The 21,341-nt window shown below is 48.5% G+C and overlaps 6 protein-coding genes across 14 annotated transcripts; 3 read left to right on the top strand and 3 right to left on the bottom strand.

Annotated features, from left to right (window-relative positions):
• Positions 1-356: 356 nt before the first annotated feature.
• LOC117894565 (ubiquitin carboxyl-terminal hydrolase 36) lies at positions 357-7,573 on the top strand. 5 transcript variants are annotated; one of them, XR_004648880.1, is made up of 5 exons: positions 357-1,320; positions 2,846-3,585; positions 3,655-5,529; positions 5,820-6,196; positions 6,552-6,678. XR_004648880.1 is itself a non-coding variant. In XM_034801699.1 (5 exons), the coding sequence occupies exons 1-5, from the start codon at positions 963-965 to the stop codon at positions 6,966-6,968; spliced, it is 3,558 nt and encodes a 1,185-aa protein (XP_034657590.1). In that variant the 5' UTR covers positions 357-962; the 3' UTR covers positions 6,969-7,573. The 5 variants fall into 5 exon arrangements, 4 of the variants coding, with proteins under 4 accessions (XP_034657590.1, XP_034657588.1, XP_034657587.1 ...); XM_034801699.1 differs by having other exon boundaries at positions 5,820-5,999; positions 6,564-7,573; XM_034801697.1 differs by lacking the exon at positions 5,820-6,196 and having other exon boundaries at positions 358-1,320; positions 3,655-4,419; positions 4,453-5,529; positions 6,552-7,573.
• A 211-nt stretch (positions 7,574-7,784) lies between these two features.
• Positions 7,785-8,834, bottom strand: LOC117894592 (nucleolar protein 12). Its single transcript, XM_034801742.1, has 2 exons — positions 8,694-8,834; positions 7,785-8,635 (listed from the first exon to the last, which is right to left on the bottom strand). Exons 1-2 carry the CDS (start codon positions 8,753-8,755, stop codon positions 7,909-7,911), a joined length of 789 nt encoding a protein of 262 aa, XP_034657633.1. The 5' UTR covers positions 8,756-8,834; the 3' UTR covers positions 7,785-7,908.
• A 96-nt stretch (positions 8,835-8,930) lies between these two features.
• On the bottom strand, positions 8,931-11,074 carry LOC117894571 (membrane-associated tyrosine- and threonine-specific cdc2-inhibitory kinase). Its single transcript, XM_034801710.1, has 4 exons — positions 10,045-11,074; positions 9,838-9,983; positions 9,432-9,775; positions 8,931-9,369 (listed from the first exon to the last, which is right to left on the bottom strand). The coding sequence occupies exons 1-4, from the start codon at positions 11,024-11,026 to the stop codon at positions 9,240-9,242; spliced, it is 1,602 nt and encodes a 533-aa protein (XP_034657601.1). The 5' UTR covers positions 11,027-11,074; the 3' UTR covers positions 8,931-9,239.
• Positions 11,075-11,805: 731 nt separating this feature from the next.
• LOC117894597 (transmembrane protein 11 homolog, mitochondrial) lies at positions 11,806-13,240 on the top strand. The gene is made up of 4 exons (XM_034801747.1): positions 11,806-11,922; positions 12,230-12,378; positions 12,435-12,619; positions 12,683-13,240. Exons 1-4 carry the CDS (start codon positions 11,900-11,902, stop codon positions 12,842-12,844), a joined length of 519 nt encoding a protein of 172 aa, XP_034657638.1. The 5' UTR covers positions 11,806-11,899; the 3' UTR covers positions 12,845-13,240.
• Positions 13,241-13,358: 118 nt separating this feature from the next.
• On the top strand, positions 13,359-14,885 carry LOC117894587 (peptidoglycan-recognition protein LD). Of its 2 annotated transcripts, XM_034801733.1 has the most exons (4): positions 13,359-13,549; positions 13,815-14,087; positions 14,281-14,459; positions 14,515-14,885. In XM_034801733.1, exons 1-4 carry the CDS (start codon positions 13,519-13,521, stop codon positions 14,833-14,835), a joined length of 804 nt encoding a protein of 267 aa, XP_034657624.1. In that variant the 5' UTR covers positions 13,359-13,518; the 3' UTR covers positions 14,836-14,885. The 2 variants fall into 2 exon arrangements, with proteins under 2 accessions (XP_034657624.1, XP_034657623.1); XM_034801732.1 differs by lacking the exon at positions 13,359-13,549 and having other exon boundaries at positions 13,587-14,087; positions 14,518-14,885.
• Positions 14,861-20,681, bottom strand: LOC117894581 (alpha-tocopherol transfer protein-like). Of its 4 annotated transcripts, none has more exons than XM_034801723.1 (2): positions 20,573-20,681; positions 14,861-16,143 (listed from the first exon to the last, which is right to left on the bottom strand). In XM_034801723.1, the coding sequence occupies exon 2, from the start codon at positions 16,070-16,072 to the stop codon at positions 15,080-15,082; it is 993 nt and encodes a 330-aa protein (XP_034657614.1). In that variant the 5' UTR covers positions 16,073-16,143; positions 20,573-20,681; the 3' UTR covers positions 14,861-15,079. The 4 variants fall into 4 exon arrangements, with proteins under 4 accessions (XP_034657614.1, XP_034657617.1, XP_034657616.1 ...); XM_034801726.1 differs by lacking the exon at positions 20,573-20,681 and adding an exon at positions 18,361-18,485; XM_034801725.1 differs by lacking the exon at positions 20,573-20,681 and adding an exon at positions 17,830-18,042.
• Positions 20,682-21,341: the final 660 nt, after the last annotated feature.

Below are 21,341 nucleotides of genomic sequence, written 5' to 3'. Positions count from 1 at the left end.
ACTGTTACTTCAAAATCATCTTGTTAATCAGAATTTGAACAGCTTTTATAGGAAATAGTCATACTCCACAAATAATTAGCAAATGTGTAGTTACCATGTAGATACTATTCACAAAAATTAACATTGCTGTATAACTTTTTGGCTCACACCTTATTTTAAAAACCATCCTATGATAGAAAATTGATTCATCAATTGAATAAAATTATTTGTTTTGTGCTAAGAGTTCTAGTTAGCTAGTAATATTAAATCGAATATCAAAATTGAGGAATATTGTTTTCCTCGCAGTATTTTAGAAATGCAAAGGTAAATTTCGGTATGATATTGAGGGTGAGCCGGAATATTTTTCGATAAATTAGCGGTCACACTGTTCGGAAGAAACACGAGGGGAAGGAATCGTCATTATTTTTAAAAGCCAACTTTTCGTTTCAAAATGTGCTCGAACTATTGTTGAAAAATTTCCGATTTTATTGAAAATGTCAAGCCGGAACGAGTTTTGTTTCAAATCCGCTTAGATCGAAGCGGAACTTCTTTCCTAAAGCCCTAGAAAGAGTGTCGGAGTGTGTGTGCTAGTGTGCGTGTGTCGGTCGTCCGCAGTCGGTGAGAAGCAAGGCAAAGAGAGAACCAGAAAAGTGGTAGCGATTGTGGCAGCGCGGCAACGAACGTCTGTGAAGGACGTGTCGCGGTCGGAGACGAGACAGGGGGCTGGACTATCGTGGGCGGAGGATCTGCAAGGATCTCAAATGTGCCGCAGCTAACCGAAGCCGACAGCATCACCAGAGGCAGCAGCCATAGAAAAGGCGGATGCTGTTCATTTCACACCTCCCCACTGCCGCCCCCATTATTCTCAGCCTTATTCTTGGTTATCACCCGTAACCGTAGCGACTTTGAGTTGTCCCAGGAAGCGATAGCAGATATTCTTCAAAATTCCTCCACAAACACCCACGAGCAGCAGGAGCATCGCCATGCCCGTCTCAATGGCTGTATGCGAAACGGCGAATGTCGTCAACGCTGCGCTCCGTGAATCGCTTGGCGTCGGGAACGGCAGCAGGGCTGCTGACGAGGCTATAAAGACCGGCAGGGGCGGTGGCGGCGGCGACTCAGACTCTGAAATCCATAATCAGATTGCTGTCAGTGCATATGCAAAGCGGATTTTGATGTCCAAAATTGAGTACGAGGAGGTACCCAGCTACCAGGAGACGGTGCTGGAACAGCTGAAGAACAAGTACATCGTCATCAAGCAACCCAGCAACAGCAACAACCACAGCAGCTGCAACGGGAGCAACTTTGGCAACAGCAAAGTTGTGGGAGCAAATGGACACGGTAAGTAGCGTTGAAGACGATGAAGAGAAGGAGGAGGGGAAGGCAGAGAAGTTGCCCCAATCGCTTAGCTTAGTAGTTGATTTTCTCCGTAACCGTCTCTCTTGTGCTTCTTTGTGTCGCAATTTGAAAAATTTTCCATGTGCGTCTCTTGCTTTTGCAGAGGGACACAAACAGACGCAGAAATACATGCATATGTACAGACATATATTTTATGTTTATTTTAGCCAAAACTATGGCCTGGTCAGAGGAATCACGTGTGTGTGGTTTTTCCGCTTTAATTTTTACAATCTTTCTTGGCTTTGCTGCAGTTTGCCGACAGCGGCGCCGGCGGCGCGGCCAACGCAAGCAGCATACCTGTACTTTTTGTTGCGTGCGTATACATTGGTGTTTGTGTGTGTGTGAGAGAGAGAGAGTGTGGGAGAGAGATTGCGATTGGGTGGTGTACGTGTAAACAGTGTGAAAAGAAATGTGAAAAAGCAAAACAAGTACAACACCGCAAAGAGTGAGTTGGACAGGCAGTCATCAGCAAGGAGAGGGGAGCGCAAGAGAGAGCTTACTACGCTAGTTCTGAATCGCCGGATCGGCCGCTAAAGGCGGACAAATATGAGAATACAAAAAAAACGTGCTGCCGTCGCGGCAAACATCCGCACGAGGTGGCGGCCCCCTCTCTTTTGCACACACACATGTGCTGATTCTGTGCTAGTAGTAGAATTTTTATTTATTTCTTTATTTTTGGCAAATGCGGCGCATATTTCTTCTTTTCTGCTGCGTTGCGTATTTGAATGAATTGGGGAAAAAGTAAAAAAGCAGTTGCGAAATGCGTGAATCACTCTTCTCTCGTATCTCTTACACGCACACACACCCACATATGTAAGTGCTGACTGGCGTTCGCTCAGCTGCCTCAAGCAGGAAGTTGATACAAAGACAATACAAGGCGACGCTGTAATAAGATGAGGTCTGGTCTGGGTCTGGTCAATGCCTCAGCCTGGCCAACAAACACAAAGGGGAGCAGAGCAGTGCCGTTCCGTGACTACAACAACCACTGTCAAGTCGCGCCAAAAATTGAGTTGGCAACACTCGTGCTCGTGGCACGATTTGCATAGGCCAGAACGGGATGGCACTAGTATCCGAGTCGACGCAGTGTCTACTTCTCTAACGAGAGGCGAAATGCTGAGACTCGCTCGCTGTTATCACCATGGCACACCACACCACACCACACAGGTGACCAAATGTGTGTGTGTTCGTGTTGCGAGTGTGTGTCAGCAGTTTCCACAATGAGCGAGAGTTCGCCCCCCACCATGCGATTGGTGGTGGGGCTGCTGGTCTCCCCTTTTTGTTCGTTTTAATTTTAGTAGCAAGCAAGCGCGGAACGAGTAAAGAATCTTGAATGAGCAGAGTGCTCAATGCATTATGACTGTGATAATTGTGGACAGTTTTGGCCTGTGGCTGCTCTACAAACTGCTCCTCGTGCCCATTTTCTTCGTTCTCTGGCGTGTGCTCAATCAATTTGCTGCTTTATTTACAGAAAATAACGGCAATAATGGCCATCGCAAGCAGTCGCAGTCCCAGTCAGAGTCCAATCAATCGGGTCCGAATCCCAACGAGCTGCCCAAACCGAAGCGCGTCCTGTATCCCCGGGAGAACATCAGGATCGGGTGGAAGCAATCGGAGCGCAAGTGGCAGGTCGGCACGGGCATGATAAATGTGGGCAACACCTGCTACCTCAACTCCACGCTGCAGGCCCTCTTCCACATACCCGCATTGGCCAACTGGCTCTACTCGGAGCAGGCCCATCTGGAGAACTGCAACATCACCGAGTCCAATGGCGGTTGCATCATCTGCGCCATGGCCAAGACGCTGCAGGCGACACAGTCGAATCAGTCGGCCATGCGGCCGTTCCACATCTACTCGAAGCTCAAGCAGATTTGCAAGCACATGGTGGTGGGGCGGCAGGAGGATGCACACGAGTTCCTGCGCTTCCTAGTGGAGGCCATGGAGAAGGCGTACTTGATGCGTTTCCGCAACTTCAAGGAGCTCGACCAGCTGGTGAAGGAGACAACGCCACTGAATCAGATATTCGGAGGCTATCTGCGCAGCGAGGTGCGCTGCCTCAGCTGCAGCCACGTCTCGATCACCTTCCAGCACTTCCAGGACCTGCTGCTCGACATACGCAAGTCGGACACGCTCGAGGAGGCGTTCGACGGTTACTTCTCCAGGGAGCGACTCGAGGACATGGGATACAAGTGTGAGGGCTGCAAAAAGAAGGTGAGTCTGAATCAGAGGAGTGCTCGCGTTCGAGGTTGATTGCTAATCCAATCTCTGATCCATTCGCAGGTTTCGGCCACCAAACAGTTCAGCCTGGAGCGGGCACCCATCACGCTGTGCATCCAGCTGAAGCGCTTCTCGATGATCGGCAACAAGCTGACAAAGACGATCAGCTTCAAGCCACGCATTGACCTGAGTAGGTTTGCTGCCCGCTCGCCGGCGGCTGCCGCTCAGCCACTCACCTACCGCCTCGTCTCCATGGTCACCCACCTGGGAGTTTCGCAGCACTGCGGCCACTACACGGCCATCGGTCTGACCGAGCCGGGCAGCTACTACAACTTCGATGACAGCTACGTGCGCCCCATTGCCATGCAGAGTGTGTGCAACACCAACGCCTACATCATGTTCTACGAGCTGGATCTGTCCCAGAGCACGCCGCTCAAGAGCAATGGCATGCGGCTGACCAATGGCCACGGACCAGTAGCCGTCCCGGCCACAGTCTCCTCATCCACACCCACGCACACACGTTTCATTGGCCCCCAGCTGCCGCCTGGCGGTATCAATGGGTATAGCAATGGTCATGCCAGCAGTCCCCATGCCCAGAAGACTGCCATTCAGTTCAAGCAGCAGCATCAGCAGCAGCAGCAACAACAGCAACAGCAGAACGGTCTCCAAGTGGGGACTGGAAAGTTTCAGGAGTCTGCCCACGCGAAGTCTCCACTGGCTGGCACATACAATAAAGGCGAAGCTTCTCCAGCTACAACTGCAAATGGTAACAAAAGTTCCTCATCCTCCGCCAGCAATAGCAACCACAACAAATTGGTGGTGAGCCAACAACAGCAACAACAACAACAGCAGCACCAGAACCAGAACCAGCACCAGCAAAATTATCTGCCAATATCCTCCGAAGAAGAGGACAGCGAAGACGAGGCGACGGCAAAGGCCAGGCCGACGGCACAGCTGCCCAGCATGCCCAAGATGTTGGAGGACAGCATCAGCATCAGCAGCGACAAGCCAAAGACTCCGTTAAAGGCCCCACTCAGGGCGAACCTCGTTAAGAGTCCAGTCAAGACGCCACTCAAGAGCCTGGTGCCGTACGAGTCTGCCTCCGAGGAGGATGAGCCACTGCCGAATCCACGAAAACGTCGCAGCGATTCAGATTCAAGCGACTCGGACAGAGAGCCGGGCAAGATCAATGGTCACGCCAAGACGAACGGAGGCAGCCTTACGAATGGGAATGGCTTGGGCAAGGCCAAGTCTGTTCTGCCTACATCCTCCTCAGCCTTGGCCGCCGCGTCAGCGTCCGCCGCTTCGTTGGTAAACGCTAACAGCAACAGCAGCAGCAGCAAACAAAAGACTGATGCGATAGACGAGATATTCAAGAGCCTCAACAACTATCAAAGCAAACACAAGGCAACATCGCCAGCCGACGATGAGGACAGCGATGATGATGATGATGATGAGGAAGAAGAGGAGAACAATAAGCTCACCAACGGCTGGCAGCCACAGAAACAGTCACAATCGTTGTCACAAAACAAAGCCCCGCCTTCACCCAAGACGCCACCCTCGCCGGCTGTCATTAAATCAAAGACGGGCATCTGGAAGGTCACTCGCAACGATGATAACGAAGATGAGGATGAAGACGATGATGATGACGATGATGAGGAGGAGCAGGTGGTGGCAACGCCAACGCCAGCCAAAAACCATCGCAATCCCTTTGCCAAGTCACCCGCAGAGTCGCCCGCAGCCACTGGCGCCAAGCGGCAGAAGCTGCTCAATGGCACCGCCGTCAAGACGCATCAGTCACGCGTGGGCAATGGCTACCAGAGCGAGGCGGCAACCAATGGGAATGTCGTCAACGAGCTGCTGAAGCAGACGCATCGCGGCTACGGCTCCACCTCGGTGCTCAGTTGGAGCGGCAAGCCAGCGGAACTGGACAAGGAGGTGAGTGATGAAAATATGCATTTTTTAGTACTGGGCGGCTCTACGGCTATACCTAAATCATCTACTAACCAGCCCTACTAACAGATCCCACATACAAATCCCAGAAAACGTAATCTCTCGTGGTGACCCTCTCTCCCGTTTTCTCCCGTTCTTTCCTGCATGCATTTATCATTTTTGATACTTATTGATGTGTGTTGTTGTTGCATTTCTAATAAAACCGAAAATCTTGTTTGTAATTTTGCTTTCCATTTGTTACCACACCGTTTTGTATATCCCCCCGATTTATTTAGACTTTTGTGTTGGTTTGTGCGAAACGGATAGCTGGTCACGGCCATGTGGATGTGGATGTGGATGCAGATGGTAGCGGCGGCAACGAAGGCGTCGTCGCATCAGCAGTCAACATCAGTATCAGTATCAGTGGCAGTGGCAGTAGCAGTGGCAGTAGCATGGCAATGGCAATGGCAACGACAGTCGCTGGCGCAACCGAACCGGATACCCACCGGTAGGAGGCGCGGCAAATCCTTCTCAATACAAATACGAATGTGTATAGTCTGTGATTGCTTTGAAGTTATCCTATCCAGATCTTCAATGCGCCACCCCGCAAAAGGGTTCTAGAACGTAGAACGTTGCCTGTGCCTGTGCCAGAGAGCTGCGGCCGAGAGCTTAGGTAATTCACCCAAAGCAATTCCCAGTCCCTTAAATCTCCCTTTGGTGTTTGTGTGTGTGTGGTGTGTGCAATGAAGCTTATGATTTGACTGCTGTTGTGTCCAGTTCCTCCATATATCCAGAGCCTCAGTTTCTTTTGCCATAAATTCAATCGTGCCCGTTACCGTTTTGCCAAATAAACTTTGAACTGTAAGCCACTTACTGCTACTTGCATCCCATTTCCATTGTTCTTGTTAACATTGTGGCTGACTCATCTGCATAAGCTTCATTACAGCCTGTCCTGCCCTCATCCGTGAAGCGAAGAAGCAATTATTAACCTAATTTTGATTCTTTTCTGTATCGTTTCACTTGGATAGCTGGTGGCGGAGGCGCGAGAGCAGCGGCAGCGCGACCACGAAGATGAGGAGGAGAACGAAATGGATCGTGGACGGCAGCGCAAGGTGAAGTCCGCCACGGTAAAGGCCAGCAACAGCAGCACGCCCGGCTACAATCCCTTCCAGGAGATGGAGAGCCAAAAGCGCTGGCACAAGTCCAGCAATGGCGGCGGTGGAGGCGGCGGTGGTGGTGGCAGCAATCCGCGTTACCACAATCAGAACTATCGACACAATTTCCAGCAGCGCAACAAGTTCAAATTCCATCGGTTTAGTGGACCTGGCGGCGCAAAGTTCCAGCAGCAGCGGGGCCTGCAGCGCCATCTGGCCGCCGGTGGCGGCTACAATCGTCGCCAGACGACGGGACAGCAGCAGCAGCAGCCACAGCAGTCCTCCTCCTAACTGCCACTTGCGGCGGATGAGGATGCAGGTGCGACTGGAGCCTGTGCATTTGTTATTGGATTTCGATTGCAAGTTCGGATGAGTTTTTTAAACGTTTTTTAACTGCTGATTGATCATGTTTTAGGAGTAGGACTTGTAAGCTATAAGCTAGAGCATAACTGTTGCGCCACCACCCCCCTACCCACATAGAAAGCGCCCCCAAACCCCTACCCACTAAGCCAGTCGTATGATTATGTTATAAGAGAAAAGAGGAATGCGAGAGATATCCCCCCCGTATGGCATTTTATATATAAATATATTTATTGTGTTCTGAAAGATTATCGTTCGGCATATGCAGCAGCAGCATCTTAAGAAAATTATCGCAAAACATTTATAACAAAAAAGGAAAGGCTAGCCCAGCCAGCCAGCCCTACCCCGATTAACGCAAAACAAACACAAAAACAAAACCACTTAAATACGATATAAACGAGCTGCAAATGATGATGGAATAAACAGCAAACCAATATAATTTTAAGAGACTAAAAACCAACCCAAAATGTACATAGAATAACATAAACAATGAGCGTTTAGATTAAAACCACAGTGAAACTTGATTGTAATTTTAATGGCGCGCCCTTTTATTTATACTTTTGAGAGAGCAGAGCAGCGGACAATGCGAACGTTTGATGAGCTCCGTACCACCCCCAATGTTAATAAACCCCTCAAAATCTACGCATGTTGGACATAAATTATAGGTACATATATATAAATATATAATACAAGTATGAATATATATGAACGAAAGTGTGCAAGGAAGAACGGCAGGAGATGGCGTCGTATTAGCAAAATTATTGTAGGAATTAAAACAGTTTATTTGATCAACTAGTGTGTAATAGTAAATAAACCGCAAAACAAAACTAATATCAATGGTCAGGTTTTAGAGGAAACAACTAGTCGTCGGTTAGTCGCCGCCACGCTGACGTCGGATATCCTTTTTGTTTAATTTGCGGCCCTTGCTGTAGACTGTCGGTTTGCCCGCACCGTACTTGAGCTTCTTGCGCTGATGCTTGGGCACGCTCTTGATGGTGCTGTTGCGATCCCGCTTGGCCTTCTTCATGTTCACCTGCTTATCCAGGCGCTCCTTCTGCTTGAACACTTTGCTCTTGTGCATCTTCTTCAGCGTCTTGGTCTTCATCAGCTTGTCGAGATCTTTTTTGCTCCTTATGTCGGGGTCCTCCGGTTGGGCAGGTTTCTTGGCCTTTGGCTCCGAAGCCGCTGCAGCAGGTGCTTTGCGTTTTTTGCGTGCATTTGGATCGTAATCCATGCCGGGTATCCGATCGGGCTGATTTGGATCCTCCTCCTCACTCTCCGACTGGTTTTCCTCCTCTTCGCTCTCCTCGCCAGTGTTGGCACCGAGCATGTTACGTTGCGCCGCCAGGTCATTGGTGGTCAGCTCTACGATTTTAACCTGAACTTCGTCATCTTCGTAGGTCTCCTGCTTTTTTTCTTCGGCCTTGTCCTCCTCGGTGAGTTCTTTCAGCGGCTCGTAGGACTTCTTGAGGTGCTTGAAACCCTCCTTAACCTCCTGTCTGATGCGTATCCGCTCGTCTTTGAGGTTCTTCGCCAGCTCCGCCTTGGCGCGTGTGCGGCGCTCGTTCTTCCGTTTTCGGAAGCCAGTCAAAAACTCTCTATGAGAGCCGGCATTAGTATAGTTTTCGCTGGGCTGTTCGAACCGAATCCACTTACTTGCGTTTCTCTGCATCAAAAACAACTTCAACTTTCTTCTTGGGGGTCTTTTTTCTGGCCATTTTCAATAATTTCTATTTGTTTACCTCGCTGGCAGCAACATGTGCGACCTCCAGTGTTGCACAGTGTGTTATTTCATAAACGATATATTTGTGCTATCGGTACTTAGACCAGCAAACGACTACGATGCCACACTAGAACATATATTTATCTCATTCACACTGCAGACTTTTCCCATACGGTTTATACACCTCCGTTCTTTTGTATTTATTTTTTTTAAACTTTTCAAATCGCATTTCGTATATATATCACATGATTATATGTTCAAGTTCAACAAGTTCTTCTAAAGAAGCATTAACATTACACAATTGTATGCCTAAAACTATGGATTTTCGTACAACACTACAGTCTACAACTACACTAAATATATTAACGATATATTTTCTTGCCATATGTATCTGGATTTCCTGTTGAGAGAATTGATATATGTATTGTTTTTTATCGTAAATTCATTGCGTTTCCATCGATCTTCCTTCTCTCTGATCTTCACTCGTCGTCGTAGTCCAGCACAAATAGTTTCTTGCGCCGAAACGACGAAGTATCAAATACTTTTGGCGACGAAACATTTGCGTAGGGACTGTCGAGTTCCAGTGTCGGAATGGTTTTGCCCAGAGAACTGAAAGACGCGGATAGTCTCAGAACTCATTCATCACACTCCACGAGCGAGCTCCTACTCACCTTCTCCTGGACGATTGGTTGTGATTGAGCGGCGTGGAGTTGATAACATGCGGCGTCCCATGATGCGACAACTCCAGTGGATCGTCGCCGGTTAAAAAGTCCGAGGCATAGCAATCCCGATTGGCTATGGGCGTGGATCCAACCAGCTGATATTCGAGACGCGGCACTGCGGCCAGGCAAGTGCTTGGGGAAGATGGTGCTGGCGTGATGGTGGGCTGCGCGGGAGCGATCGGCTTGTACAGGTGCAAGAGCTCCAGCAGGTAAAAGAGACATCGGTAGGCGAACGACTTCCAATTGCACACTTTTCCATAGACAACGCGACGCGACTTGCGGAAGCTCCTCGACTAGAAGAGGACACAAAATTACATTAAAAGATTTCTTAGGGAGTCTCCAGACGATTTTATACCAGTTTATTGACAGTTATCAAAGACTTTCGATTCTTCTGCATTTTCTGGAGCTTCGGGTGCGACAGCAGTTGATCTGTGGTAAGCCGATCCGCCGGATCCGGCATCATCATGGACTTGATGACCAGCTGCAGCTCCTTTGATATTTCTAGACAAAGATAAAAGCATGGTTTAAACACCGTTTGGGATGTACGAATGGATCTACCCACTGTCAATGAAGTCCTCGGGAAGAATGCCACGACGCAGCTCATGCCAGAGCGGTCCATTTGAGGGCAGGTCCATGTAGCAGGCCAACTCCAGCATGGCGATGCCCAGACTGAACACATCCGCGGCCTTTGAGAACTGGCCCTGCAGAATCTCGGGGGCCATGTACCGTGAATCGCCCTCGGTGGCATGCTGGCTGTTGGCCCTGTCCACATCGATGACGAGGCCAAAGTCCGCCAGCTTGCACGTCTCGTCGTCCTCGCCGATGAGCACATTGTCCGGCTTAATGTCTAAATGGATGAGATTCCGATCGTGTAGCGATTTCAGGGCACGCAGGAGGTCCAGCAGGATGTGCCAGATGCGTTCCTCGGGAATTTGATGGCAGCGCTGCAGATACTGGTCCAGGCTCTCGCGGCACAGCTCCATCTGCATGTACAGGCGATCGTACTGCTCCCAGGCCCGAATGAATCGGATGCAGTTCTCGTGGTCGGAGAACTCCTCGTACCTGCGCACCTCCTCCAGCCGCTCGGCCCTGTACTGCTCGCCGCGGAACAGCTGCTTCGAGATTTTTACTGCGTACAGCCGGCCGTCGGATCGGTCTCGCACCTGAAATACTTCCCCGAACGATCCCTCGCCCAGCTTGGCCAGACGCTCGAAGCACAGCTCGAAGTGGCTACGATCGTCGAAATCCGTCGAGCTGCTGACATCGTGGACATTCGGCGATGCCGGCAGTGTGTTGGCATCCGGAAACTCCACGCCCCGAAACGATATCGCATGGGCGATGTTTGAGCTGTTGTTGGCACTGCAGGATCCCAGCGACTGGCTGCGATTCAGATTGTTGTTATCCACGGCCACGTACCCGCCCTGCGACACCCGCGGCTTGTACTTGGGCGGTCGGAATCGGTTGCTGTTTTCATTCCCATTGAACTGCTTGTGTCTGTGTTTGTCGTCTCGCAGTTCAGGTAGCGGTAAACGATGTAAATCCATATTTCGTGCAATTTCGGTGTTTTTTTAATGATGCGTACAAAGTGTGACCATATCTGCCAAACATGAATTCCCTCACTTGGGCATTAAATAATTAAAAATATTTACATTCGATTGGCTAAATGCTTACAGCGGTTTTAATGATATTCAATTTAACGAATATATAAAAATAATTCGAAAATATTCAAAACCTCCACAAAGTTGCTCACACACGAATTTGGAGTCCGATATACACATGTCAAATTGGGATGCTAAAACGATGGGCTATACAAAATAAGCTATCGTAATCGCTATTATGTTTTCAAATGTCCATCAAGGTGGGAATATCCCTTGGTGGGAAGGATATCCTCGAATTGAGGAAATTTTAGAAATCTCAGGCTCCGAGCAATGCAAAAACCAGCCAACTTCTGTTGGAGAGCCATTTCAACGATCGAGATTTATTTTGTTGGTGCACAAATGCCCATACTATACTACCGTTTGAAAAGCAACAAGCGACCAATTGACGTAACATTCCATGCCCACTACGTACGTTTAATGCTAACTTTTTTGTTTCATCTTTTTAGTTTGATTCTTATTTTCTAAACCACCCAATAAAAGGAAGTCATGAAAACTAACCAATCTTTTGGGAAATTGATATATGAATTGGGCGAAATTATAGTTTAAGCGCTGAGTATCCTAACTAGCTGGTAATATTGAATAGAATAGCAAAATCGACGAAAACTATTTAAGATTTACGGTATATTTTTGGTATATTTTTTAAACCGAGAAGGTATGTTTTGGTATATTTTTTGAGGTCGCTCGGTATATTTGATCGATAAGTCCGCTGTCAACTGCTATATATGCAACATTAACAAACAAAACAACATTAACAACAAAATGGTTAGCAGAGGCATAGAAAGGTTGGTATTTACCAGACTACATTCGCGGCGTCAGCACCGAAAACTACTCAAGACGCCTGCACGGCCGGCGAGTGCAACGGAATTCTGGAATCCATCGTAGGGCACCTGGTCTGGTTATGCAATTTGTTTCGCGGCTTTCTTTATTTATCTGCACCGAACGGACAATGGCTTCTGTGGAGCGGCAGCTGCGATGCAGTCTGGCACTATCTCGCGCCTACGCCGCGACCTTAACCTTGGCAGCGACTGTGGCCACGGCCACGGCTGTAGATAACTCTGATTGATGCTCTTGTTTTGTTTCCTCTTGCAGTTCGAGTAAAGTGCCGACATTCCATGTCATACGGGAGGTGTACGACAGCTCCAACGCTCACGAGCGCTTCGAGGCCGAGCTGGAGAAGGCGCTGGAAGCCAAGGTAGACTTTATTATCATCGAACCGCCTCGCCTGGGCGACGAAACAGGTGAGGAAATTGGACTGGAACAGCACATCAATGATTCATTCACTCCTTGCTCGCAGGTCGCTGGATTTGGGTTGGCAATTGTCTGCACAAGTCGGCTGTGGCCACCGGAGCTGTCTCGCTGCTAGCCAGTTTGCTGTGGCACGACAGGCCCATTGTGGCGGCTCCCATCTGTGCCCTCTCGCTCTTCTGCACGGGCCTGTACACAGTTTCCTGGAACTCGGATCCTTGTTGTCAATATCAGGTGATGTTTGTGTCCATATAACATGGAGGATTAGCACTGCTAACCAACCTCTCCCAACTGCAGGTGGAGAACGATGCCGTTTTGGAGAAGCTGCCACTAACAGATGTATCCTCGCCTGTGATCCTGGGCTATGTGCCCAATTCAAAAACCAAATACTTGCACCGTGGCGTCACTTTCCTGTCTGCAGCGCTGTGCGCTTGGCAGATCTGGCGGTCATACAAGTAGAGGCAATACAGGCCAGACCAGACAGCAGCATGTGGGGATTATACAATAATTAATAAGTTTATTTTAGGCACCTAAGCGAATGCATTTGATCTAGAATTCCCCCTCGTACCAGTAACCAGCAACCAGTAGCCAGTCTTGTGTCTTGTGTGGCACACACACACACACACAAATTGCATGTGATTGAAAGTGTAAATTGTTGTAAAAGTGTCAGTTGTTACCAGCGCCATGCTCATGTCTTATTTTCGATGTATTCCCACGATATAGTTTAGTCTTTTAAATGAGGAGCAGAGTCGGTCCATTGTTCGGAGAAAGCGCTGTATAAATAATTAAGTAAAATGCCCAATATTCTGTGTATAAATCAATTAATCATTGTTACTAGCAATTAATTAAACAAACGAAACATAAACTAGTAAGAAATCTAGCGAAAACCGCACGAATCTCGGGGCACAGCTGACAGAACACACTCAGCAGTCGGCTGCGGGTCGCTGCTCCTCTCTCGCTTGTTCTCGCTTCTCAGTTCTCAGTCGCTTTATGCATGCTGCTGGCAGCTGTACGATCGTCGGCATCGTTGTTGTCGATCGATTGAGTGGCGTGCATTCCAGTGCAAGCCAGTAATAAGCTGTAGCAGCAACGCTCAACGCGGAACGAGGAAGCCACATCCCATCAGAGCAGCCATGGATCCCAACCAGAGTGCAGTGATTGCGGGTGAGTGCGTGTCCCCAGATAAGCAGACGATCCCTTGTCTGGGATAAGCTGAATGATCTCCGTAGAGTGGCAGTTGTGGCCTGGCCTGGCCTGGCCAACATGCCCATCTTTGTGAGCTCTTACAGCCTGCGTGCGATCAGCAAGTACTATGCCCACCAGGAACAGAGCGGCCGCGAGAAGCTGGCCCACTTGGCTAATCAGTTGAACGCTTTTATCTTGGCTAAGCTCCGTCATGTGTTGTTTGCTCTATATTTCGCTATGATAGCATTGCGACACAGCCCAGAGGGCAGCGCCAACGACAAGAGCTGCCAAAATCGAACCAGAACTCCTTCCCGAGGCACCTATGGAAGCCTGGGCACTACTGAAGACATCTTCATCGCTTTGGATGTCACTGAGTCATCGCCACTGCTGGAAAAAGCAACCCCAGCATTACCCACATTGAATCACACAAAAGACTGCCTCAATTGGCGCTCTGTGTGCTTGCTGGTGATGTGCGTCTGCGCGCTGGGATTGGCTGCCTACTTGCTCTGGAGACAAAGTGAGTTTTTATAGCTGAGGCGGCAGATTCTTCTGCACAAATTGTTTGTTGGAATAAATCCGAAAGCGCTGTGAATGCCACGATAAGCCACGATGTGTTTTTGGTGGGCAAATGGGCGAGCAGCGGAAGTGAATGGCGGGACTTCCCAGCTTCATTGCTGAATTAACACATCGGTCTGCTCTCCCCCTTGCAGCACAACTGCCTGGCCTTGGGTATCGCCTGAGTCTGATCGGGCACGATATCTGGAGCGATAGGAAGCTGTATGGAAAGGGCAGGCTGCTGGATCCACTGGCGGTCGTTTCTGTTTACTTTACACACACGGAGAGCGAAGGCTGCACCGAGGATTGCCTGGAGCTGCTGCACAGCCTGCAGGTGAGTTCATCCCATTGGAAATCACATTTAAGTTACACTTTTGCCATTCCCCCAGCAGCAGCAACGCCCGGAGGAGCTGCCCTACAACTTTCTCATAGCTGGCGACTGTCAGGCGTTCGAGGCACGCGGCTGGCAGTATGAGAGCAGCTACGGGGAGCTGCCACAAGCCACATCCCTGGTGGTGGCCTTTGTGGGCAACTTCAGCCAGCGGCCGCCCAGTGTCTGCCAGCTGCAGACAGCCCAGGCACTGCTGTTGGAATCGCTCAAGAGGCGCAGGATCCAACCGGAATACAGACTCCATGTGGTGGGCCAAGCGGAGGCAGTGCAGCAGCAGCTACAGCGCTGGCCACGCTACGCTGGAGGAGAAGTCGAGTGAGCAGAGATTCCAAGTGTTTCCAAGTGATTCCAAGTGATTCCTTCTCGTTTATTGTACGCCAAAAGACACATTTACTGGGAGTATACAAAAGAAGCGCTGGATGAGTAAAGCGGGGGGTGCCACCGAAAAGCGAAGCGGAGATCCTCTGGAAGGATCGGCAAAGCAATGCGCTGCGTGAACGGATGATGCCTAGGACTACGAAAACTACAAACTAGAGCTGTGGTGGGCGAGGTGTAACTAGCAGCTAATCAAACTCCAACTTCCGAAAGCTGCCCTCAATGGACTCGATCTGTGAGACGAAATTCGGCCCATTGCCGCTCTTCTCGGAGTTGAAGCTGCTGCGCCGTTGGATGCCGCGATCGGAGAGCAGAGTGCACTTGTCCAGGCCCAGCACCAGGTCCCGCTTGGCGGCCAGTTCCTGCTTCCACAGCGCGATCATCTCGCGCATGGGCATGGTGCCGCCCATCTCCAGGGGCAGGCAGCCTGCGTCGACGGCCTTCATCAGCTCCTTCTCGCTGCCGTAGATGATGAGGCGGTTTTTCATCTTGGAGCTGACGCGATTCTTCACAAAGTCTATGAGCCACTTCAGCGTGGAGGGCACATTGATCAGGTGGATCTCCTTGTGGCGCATCGGCAGCGACTGTTCGCCCCACTTGAAGATGCGCGCAAACTCCGTGGGATTCCAGTTGGTCACGTGCGCCGTGGAGACGCCGGAGAAGTCGCCCACATGCGACAGCCCCGTGATCTGTGTCTCCTGGTCCTCCATCAGGCACTCGTAGGTCAGGAAGTGGGCCTTCGCCTGGTCCGCGGCTGTGTGCACCTTTGGATTCAGTCCTTTGGCATTGATGATCACCACGCGCCGGCCGTGCTTGTCCCGCTGCGGCACTGCGAATATGTACCCCTGATCGATGAGATCTCCCAGTCGCGGCTCCAGGTAGTCCAGCTGCGTGCTCATGTGCGGGAAGGTGCGTCTGATGTTGAGGTACTTGAGCATCGTCTGCTCCGCCATCGGCACGCTGAACTTCTTGGCGCGCAGGAAGCGCAGCAGGAACGTGTCATCGCAGCGCACATTCTGCAGGTCCTCGTTCTTCATCACCCAGTTCCTCAGCTGCTCCAGGCTCTGCTCCCGCGTGCAGCGATCCTCGCGCAGCTCCCGCTTGGCGATCTTCAGCAGCGACTCGGGCAGCTCCAGCACCGTGGACTCTCCTTGGTCCTGCATCAGTTTGGTTTCCTTCATCTCTCTCTATCGTGTTTGGACTGAGTCTTTTGTTGTTGCTGAAGTCAAACTCTGTACATGGATTGTGGCAGCTGAAAGGTTGGCAATTAAAAAACAGTTTTTAAATCAAATTTAATCAAAGAATTTCCCTGCTTAATCATCTATCAACTGGTGGCAGCTAATTAATTCTTTATGGCAGCAAAACAGTCATTCCATTCATTCATTCATTCACTCGGTTTGAATGCCATGACAAAGCCCATTAAAAGGGCCAACTAAAAATTAGTTCAAGGTCCCAGATCTCGATCTCAAGGCGAAGCCCTCCGATCACGATTCGCGGTAATTTGCAAATATTTGCTAATTAAAGCACACAAGAGACAGCAGCCCAAACCCAAACCGCACTAAATGCAAATGGACAGACAATACACTCGTGGATTTATATTTTTTTAAAGCAGCATAAATTATTTTCTCTCCTGAGTTTCTTTGACTTGTTCGGCCATAAAAATTGCTGGCATTATGGCCAGATACAATGGAGTTGGTCCGAAACGAAACCCCAACTGCAAATTGGTTCAAGTTCAAAATTGTTTACCGAAAGCGGGTCACAAATATTGAATATGGAAAAGAGATATTCAGGCGAGTGTAAGCCACAAATAATTAGCCACAAGAAAGAGTTTGCACTGTTTGCCTGTTGCACAATCTCCAGAGACAACACCGAGAGAAAGATGTTGTAGATGGAAATGGTGGCGTGTGGAGCTTTTGCCCCCGTTTCGAGTGAGTTTTGTTTGAGTCGCCCAAACACACGTCCACCCATTCATCCAACAAAACATTCAACTCAATCATCATAAGACATGCTCGCTCCGTCCCTCTGTCTGTTTGTATATTTGCACACAAATTGTGATTCGACTCTCGGCTTGTTTTGACTCTGCTCTGGGCATATTTGCCCTGTTGCCCTCTTGCTCTCGCCTGCTGCCCTTTTGTCTTTCTGTCCAAAACTTCATTTTCCCATGGCGACCCGACAAAATGCAAATTGGTTCGTTTCATCGCAGAGGCTGTGCCATTTAATTGATTTGTGATTTTTGGGTATACCCATCCAGAGACACCAGGGACAGTTCGGTGTGTGTGTCTGGTGTGTGTGTAAATTTGCATTTGCTTTCGGTTTCGGTTTTGGTTCGAAGTTTGTCGCTTTTCAGTTTTCGCTTCTCGTGTGCGCCTTTGCGCTTTTCGTTTTCCCTCCAACTGGAAATGCGGTTTCAAAATGTCATTGAGCAATGCAATGGCGGATCCAACTTGGAACCCTCTCTCCGATCATACTCGGAGGCTTGCCATCTATCTCTTTCTTTGCTGCTGGCTGGCTGTTTCAACATTTGTATTAGAGGCTCTTGAGGCTCTCGGCGGCTCGTGTGCGGTTGCTTTTGTGGTGTGCCTAACGGGCTAATAATGCAACAGGCTCTGCCAATCGTCGTTTATTTTATTTGATTTTTCTCTCTCTCTCTCTCTCTCTCTTTCATTGCAATTTTCCCGATTTCTTGATTGTTGATTGATTTATTGAATTGGCTTGGCTGCTTGTTTGTTTCTTGATTAACTTATGTGCAAAATGTTCATTGCTGATGGGAAAAGGTTTCACAAATTTTGAGCTTTACGCGGGTAAATATCGTTTCGGGAAAGCAAATTTAAATGCTTCCACAATTTATGACAATTATTTGAAATAAAGAATTGCTTATCCTTGCAAAATCTAGCTCCTGTCAGCTCTCTTCTTAACACAATCACTTGAACACACTTACACACCTGTGCTGAATCCTTTTTGTCTAGAAATTTGTGTTCCCGTTTTACGCTGCGTCTGCGCAATGCCCAACGCCCGTTATTAGATCCTTGTTTCTGTAGTTTGCTTCCTTTATTGGCTAGTTTATTTGTGCTGCTACTCTGATAATCTCGCACAAGACAACGCGCCACAGAAAAAAACTTCAACGTCCAAACAGCGCGAGGTCCAAATAACGAATGACGTCCACTGGCGGAGGCTTCGGGCAAGCAAAACAACGAAGCCAGCACAAAAATTGTTAAAGAAATTAACTGGATTATATAATGCCCACAGCACACACATACACAGAGACACACATACAGGTGTATGCCACTCGAACCGAGAGCTTGAGCCACAGCGGGGGGGATTCGAATGCAATCTGATCGGTTTACTGTTGGTAAATGCTGCCGCTTGGTGTTGCTGCCTGCTGCCCGCTGCATGGCGTGAACAAGTTTTTGTTTTTATTTTTGGATAGCCCGAAACCGAAAGTGCGACGCTTCGTCTAAAGTACACGAACCTTTAGCCAGGCGGCCAGGCGTCAGCCTCCAAGCCTGCGTTCCCAGCCATCAAAGGTAGCCATAAAAGTATTAAAGAGTTACGGCTGCCACTGCCACTGCTGCTGCTCAGCTGCTGCTGCCGCTGCCACTGCCACTGCTCAGCTGTTAAGCAATCCCAAAGAGGAGGCATAGAGGCACCACTGAGCAAGTGAGTCAGTCAGTTGGTCAGCAAAACAGACTGTAAATCAGGTTCGCTAGCGGTTCATTTTCTATACTTTTCGCCGTCTCTTTTCTCTCTTTTTGCACTTTACCTTTTCATGCCTACCAAATGCGAGTACGAATCTGCTCAAACCAAGTGCCTTGAGCTGATGATTGGGGTTTGTTGATTACTCGCCGCGTACATGAAATGAAAATTTGCATTTTCATGGCACCCAAGCGGCAGCTCTAGATGGCAGTGCAGCGGGGAATGGAATGGCCTACAACCTTGAAAATGCAATACCCAATGCCCGCTCCTCCATTGATGGTAATGATGGTGTCGCTATTACTAATAGACAGACAAACACCTAATGATCCCTCCCCAGCGATACAGCGAGCAACACTCGATCCGATCCGAGCTACGTCATCTGTGGGCTGTCTCGGGTCTCCAGTTGGAATGCGAGACATTCCCAATCTTGATGGAGTGGCCTGCAGTTAACAGATTTTGGATGTTGTTTATGGGTGAAAAGCAGTGAAACTTTTCTTGTTTTGTCTTGTCTTGTTTTCAGGGCCGTGTTCCGTGTTGCCCAATGGGCAATGGGCGAAGGGCGAAGGGCGTGGGTCTGTCTTTTTTATTGATTGTCGGCCAGATGCATTCACTGCGATCATCTGCATGCTAATTTAATGATTCGTTTCCGCAGGAGGAGGCGGAGATACGCCCAAAGTGCTAAGTAACTCATTAGCCCATTGTGACGATGATAATTATGTGACTTTGCTCAACATTTGACGCTGATTGAAGGGCGCTGCAAAAGCGCGTGGGCAATCCTTTAGCTTGCAGTTGGAAATCCTGCCTATGGATTGACCCACTGCCAGTCCACATTTTATACATATTTTAGCTGCCATTATAACCGCTCCACCCAGCTGTGTGATCTGTTGGGGGAATCTCTGTGTGTGGGTAATGCCTGTAATGTGCTCACTCATCGTTGGCACGTTTTTAATTTTTTTTACTTTACGTACAATTACAATTATATTTTGTTGGCCTTTTTCTCCGGCTTGCCGCATAACGAGTTTTTCAACACTGAGAGAGGGAGCAGGGGAGCGAGAGCGAGCGAGAGATGCCCCAACCGCAGGCAGTTGTCTGTGTCTGTGTTGGTTTGTGTCCAATTGCTCCACATCAGCCATCAGCTGGTGGCCCATAAAGATGCCGCCAGCAACCGCTCTGCCACCTTTCAATGTGAACAATAATAATTTTTAATAAACACATTACACGGCGCGAAGCAGCCGCAGAAAACAATTGGCAACAATGTCTGAGAGGAGTTGGTGGTGTGGGGAGTGGGAAGCGCGGATGGCTAGCCCCTCAGGTTGAGTAAATCGGACGGGGGAAACCTTTTTCGAAATGCCATTACAAACGAAATGCCCCGATACCATGACTGAATGGAATCACTGCCCACGAGATTTCTGTTTGTGTTCGTTTTTCTGCGTTTCTGTTTGCTTCGTGATTTTGGTCTTGGCCATAATTAACGACAAAGAAATTCAGCCGCTGTGCCGCGGCTTAATTATTGAAATTTCGAAAATGACCCAAACATCCCATGTTTTATTATGTTTTCGCTGATGATTCTTGGCTGTGCGTAGCTTCTGGCCATGCCAAAATCTCCTCACTTGACCAGGGTCCGCCTCTTGATCATAAATAATTTGCATTTAATTTTGTTTCTATTTTCTTTTTTTGGTGATTTACGCAGAACATAATTTATGATTTCAACAACGCTTTTAAGGGCATCGATGTGGGGGATGTACATCTCTGAATATTTGCCAATGACGCAGTTTTAAACGCGGCCAAGACGCACTTCTGTGTGTGGCACTGAGCAAACATTTTCTTGGCTTACTTTGTGCAAAGGTTTCGCCACTGGTTAATTATAATTGCACAATATAATGTCGCTGCTCTTGAGGCTGCACTCGCTGACGACCATTGTCATAAATACCAGGGTAATATAATTGCAGGAGACTCGACTGGTTAACTAGAGCTGGTTTGGTACCTACCTCGCCTCTGATTTGTCCACCAAATGTCGTATTTCCGATGGATTTTTGGCTGCCAAACTCGCGAAACTGCTTTGAAAACGTCTGAAACGCGCAAAGGTTCAACGCAGAATCAAACAAGACACTCAACTGATCAACTTGTGGCATAAAGTACAACAAAATCTGGTTTGAAAGAGCTTTGACAGCGCGCGTAAGTCTAGGACCACATGTAATGGCTGTATTTTTATGGCTAACAATAAAATTTGTAAATTAATGCACATATAGTTCGAGTTTGACCTTCCTTAGACTCTAATTGATTTAATCTTGTTTTATTAAACAGTTTGCTCAGATCTGTGGTATGTTTGAATTCAAAAAGCGATAGGGGCAACAGCTTTGTTTCGATGTGACCATGGTATGTTTTCAGTCAAAATACTATTTCATATCTGATCGACGTGGATCGCTGATTTTGGTTTTTTGCAACACTGCAAAGGGTATGTTTGGTATATATACGACGGTCTGTCGGTATATTTTATCGATCATTCCGCGGTCACACAGAAGAACAGTTATTCGCGCACATGTTTTAATTTCGTTTTTTTTGTTTTTATTATATAAAATGCATATAAATACGTATACAATTAGTGAATTCCAATAAAAACTATCTACCCAAGGGTTTATCAATGCAACAACAGTAAGTGCCGGCAGTTCGTATGCATTCTTTGTACCCAATCGCTGCATTCAAAACATTCGCGGGCTACTACGCAGTACGACGACCCCCAGCAGCACCCCACTCAAT

Source organism: Drosophila subobscura, chromosome J (assembly GCF_008121235.1).
Source record: "Drosophila subobscura isolate 14011-0131.10 chromosome J, UCBerk_Dsub_1.0, whole genome shotgun sequence".
NCBI lineage: Eukaryota > Metazoa > Arthropoda > Insecta > Diptera > Drosophilidae > Drosophila > Drosophila subobscura.
Note: the sequence above shows the minus strand (reverse complement) of the source record. Positions and strands in the feature narration are given on the sequence as shown.

Coding starts and splice junctions, on each gene's coding strand:
- LOC117894565 (XM_034801699.1), top strand. CDS start 963: ATGCCCGTCTCAATGGCTGTATGCGAAACGGCGAATGTCGTCAACGCT. Junction 3,586..3,654: donor GTGAGGGCTGCAAAAAGAAG/GTGAGTCTGAAT, acceptor ATCCATTCGCAG/GTTTCGGCCACCAAACAGTT. Junction 6,000..6,563: donor CAATGGCAATGGCAACGACA/GTCGCTGGCGCA, acceptor CTGGTGGCGGAG/GCGCGAGAGCAGCGGCAGCG.
- LOC117894597 (XM_034801747.1), top strand. CDS start 11,900: ATGGTTAGCAGAGGCATAGAAAG. Junction 12,379..12,434: donor TCGCCTGGGCGACGAAACAG/GTGAGGAAATTG, acceptor CCTTGCTCGCAG/GTCGCTGGATTTGGGTTGGC. Junction 12,620..12,682: donor ATCCTTGTTGTCAATATCAG/GTGATGTTTGTG, acceptor TCCCAACTGCAG/GTGGAGAACGATGCCGTTTT.
- LOC117894592 (XM_034801742.1), bottom strand. CDS start 8,755: ATGGCCAGAAAAAAGACCCCCAAGAAGAAAGTTGAAGTTGTTTTTGAT. Junction 8,636..8,693: donor TTTGATGCAGAGAAACGCAA/GTAAGTGGATTC, acceptor CGGCTCTCATAG/AGAGTTTTTGACTGGCTTCC.
- LOC117894581 (XM_034801723.1), bottom strand. CDS start 16,072: ATGAAGGAAACCAAACTGATGCAGGACCAAGGAGAGTCCACGGTGCTG.
- LOC117894571 (XM_034801710.1), bottom strand. CDS start 11,026: ATGGATTTACATCGTTTACCGCTACCTGAACTGCGAGACGACAAACAC. Junction 9,984..10,044: donor TCCCGAGGACTTCATTGACA/GTGGGTAGATCC, acceptor ATCTTTGTCTAG/AAATATCAAAGGAGCTGCAG. Junction 9,370..9,431: donor AACCAATCGTCCAGGAGAAG/GTGAGTAGGAGC, acceptor CGCGTCTTTCAG/TTCTCTGGGCAAAACCATTC.
- LOC117894587 (XM_034801732.1), top strand. CDS start 13,649: ATGCCCATCTTTGTGAGCTCTTACAGCCTGCGTGCGATCAGCAAGTAC. Junction 14,088..14,280: donor CTACTTGCTCTGGAGACAAA/GTGAGTTTTTAT, acceptor TCCCCCTTGCAG/CACAACTGCCTGGCCTTGGG. Junction 14,460..14,517: donor AGCTGCTGCACAGCCTGCAG/GTGAGTTCATCC, acceptor TTCCCCCAGCAG/CAGCAACGCCCGGAGGAGCT.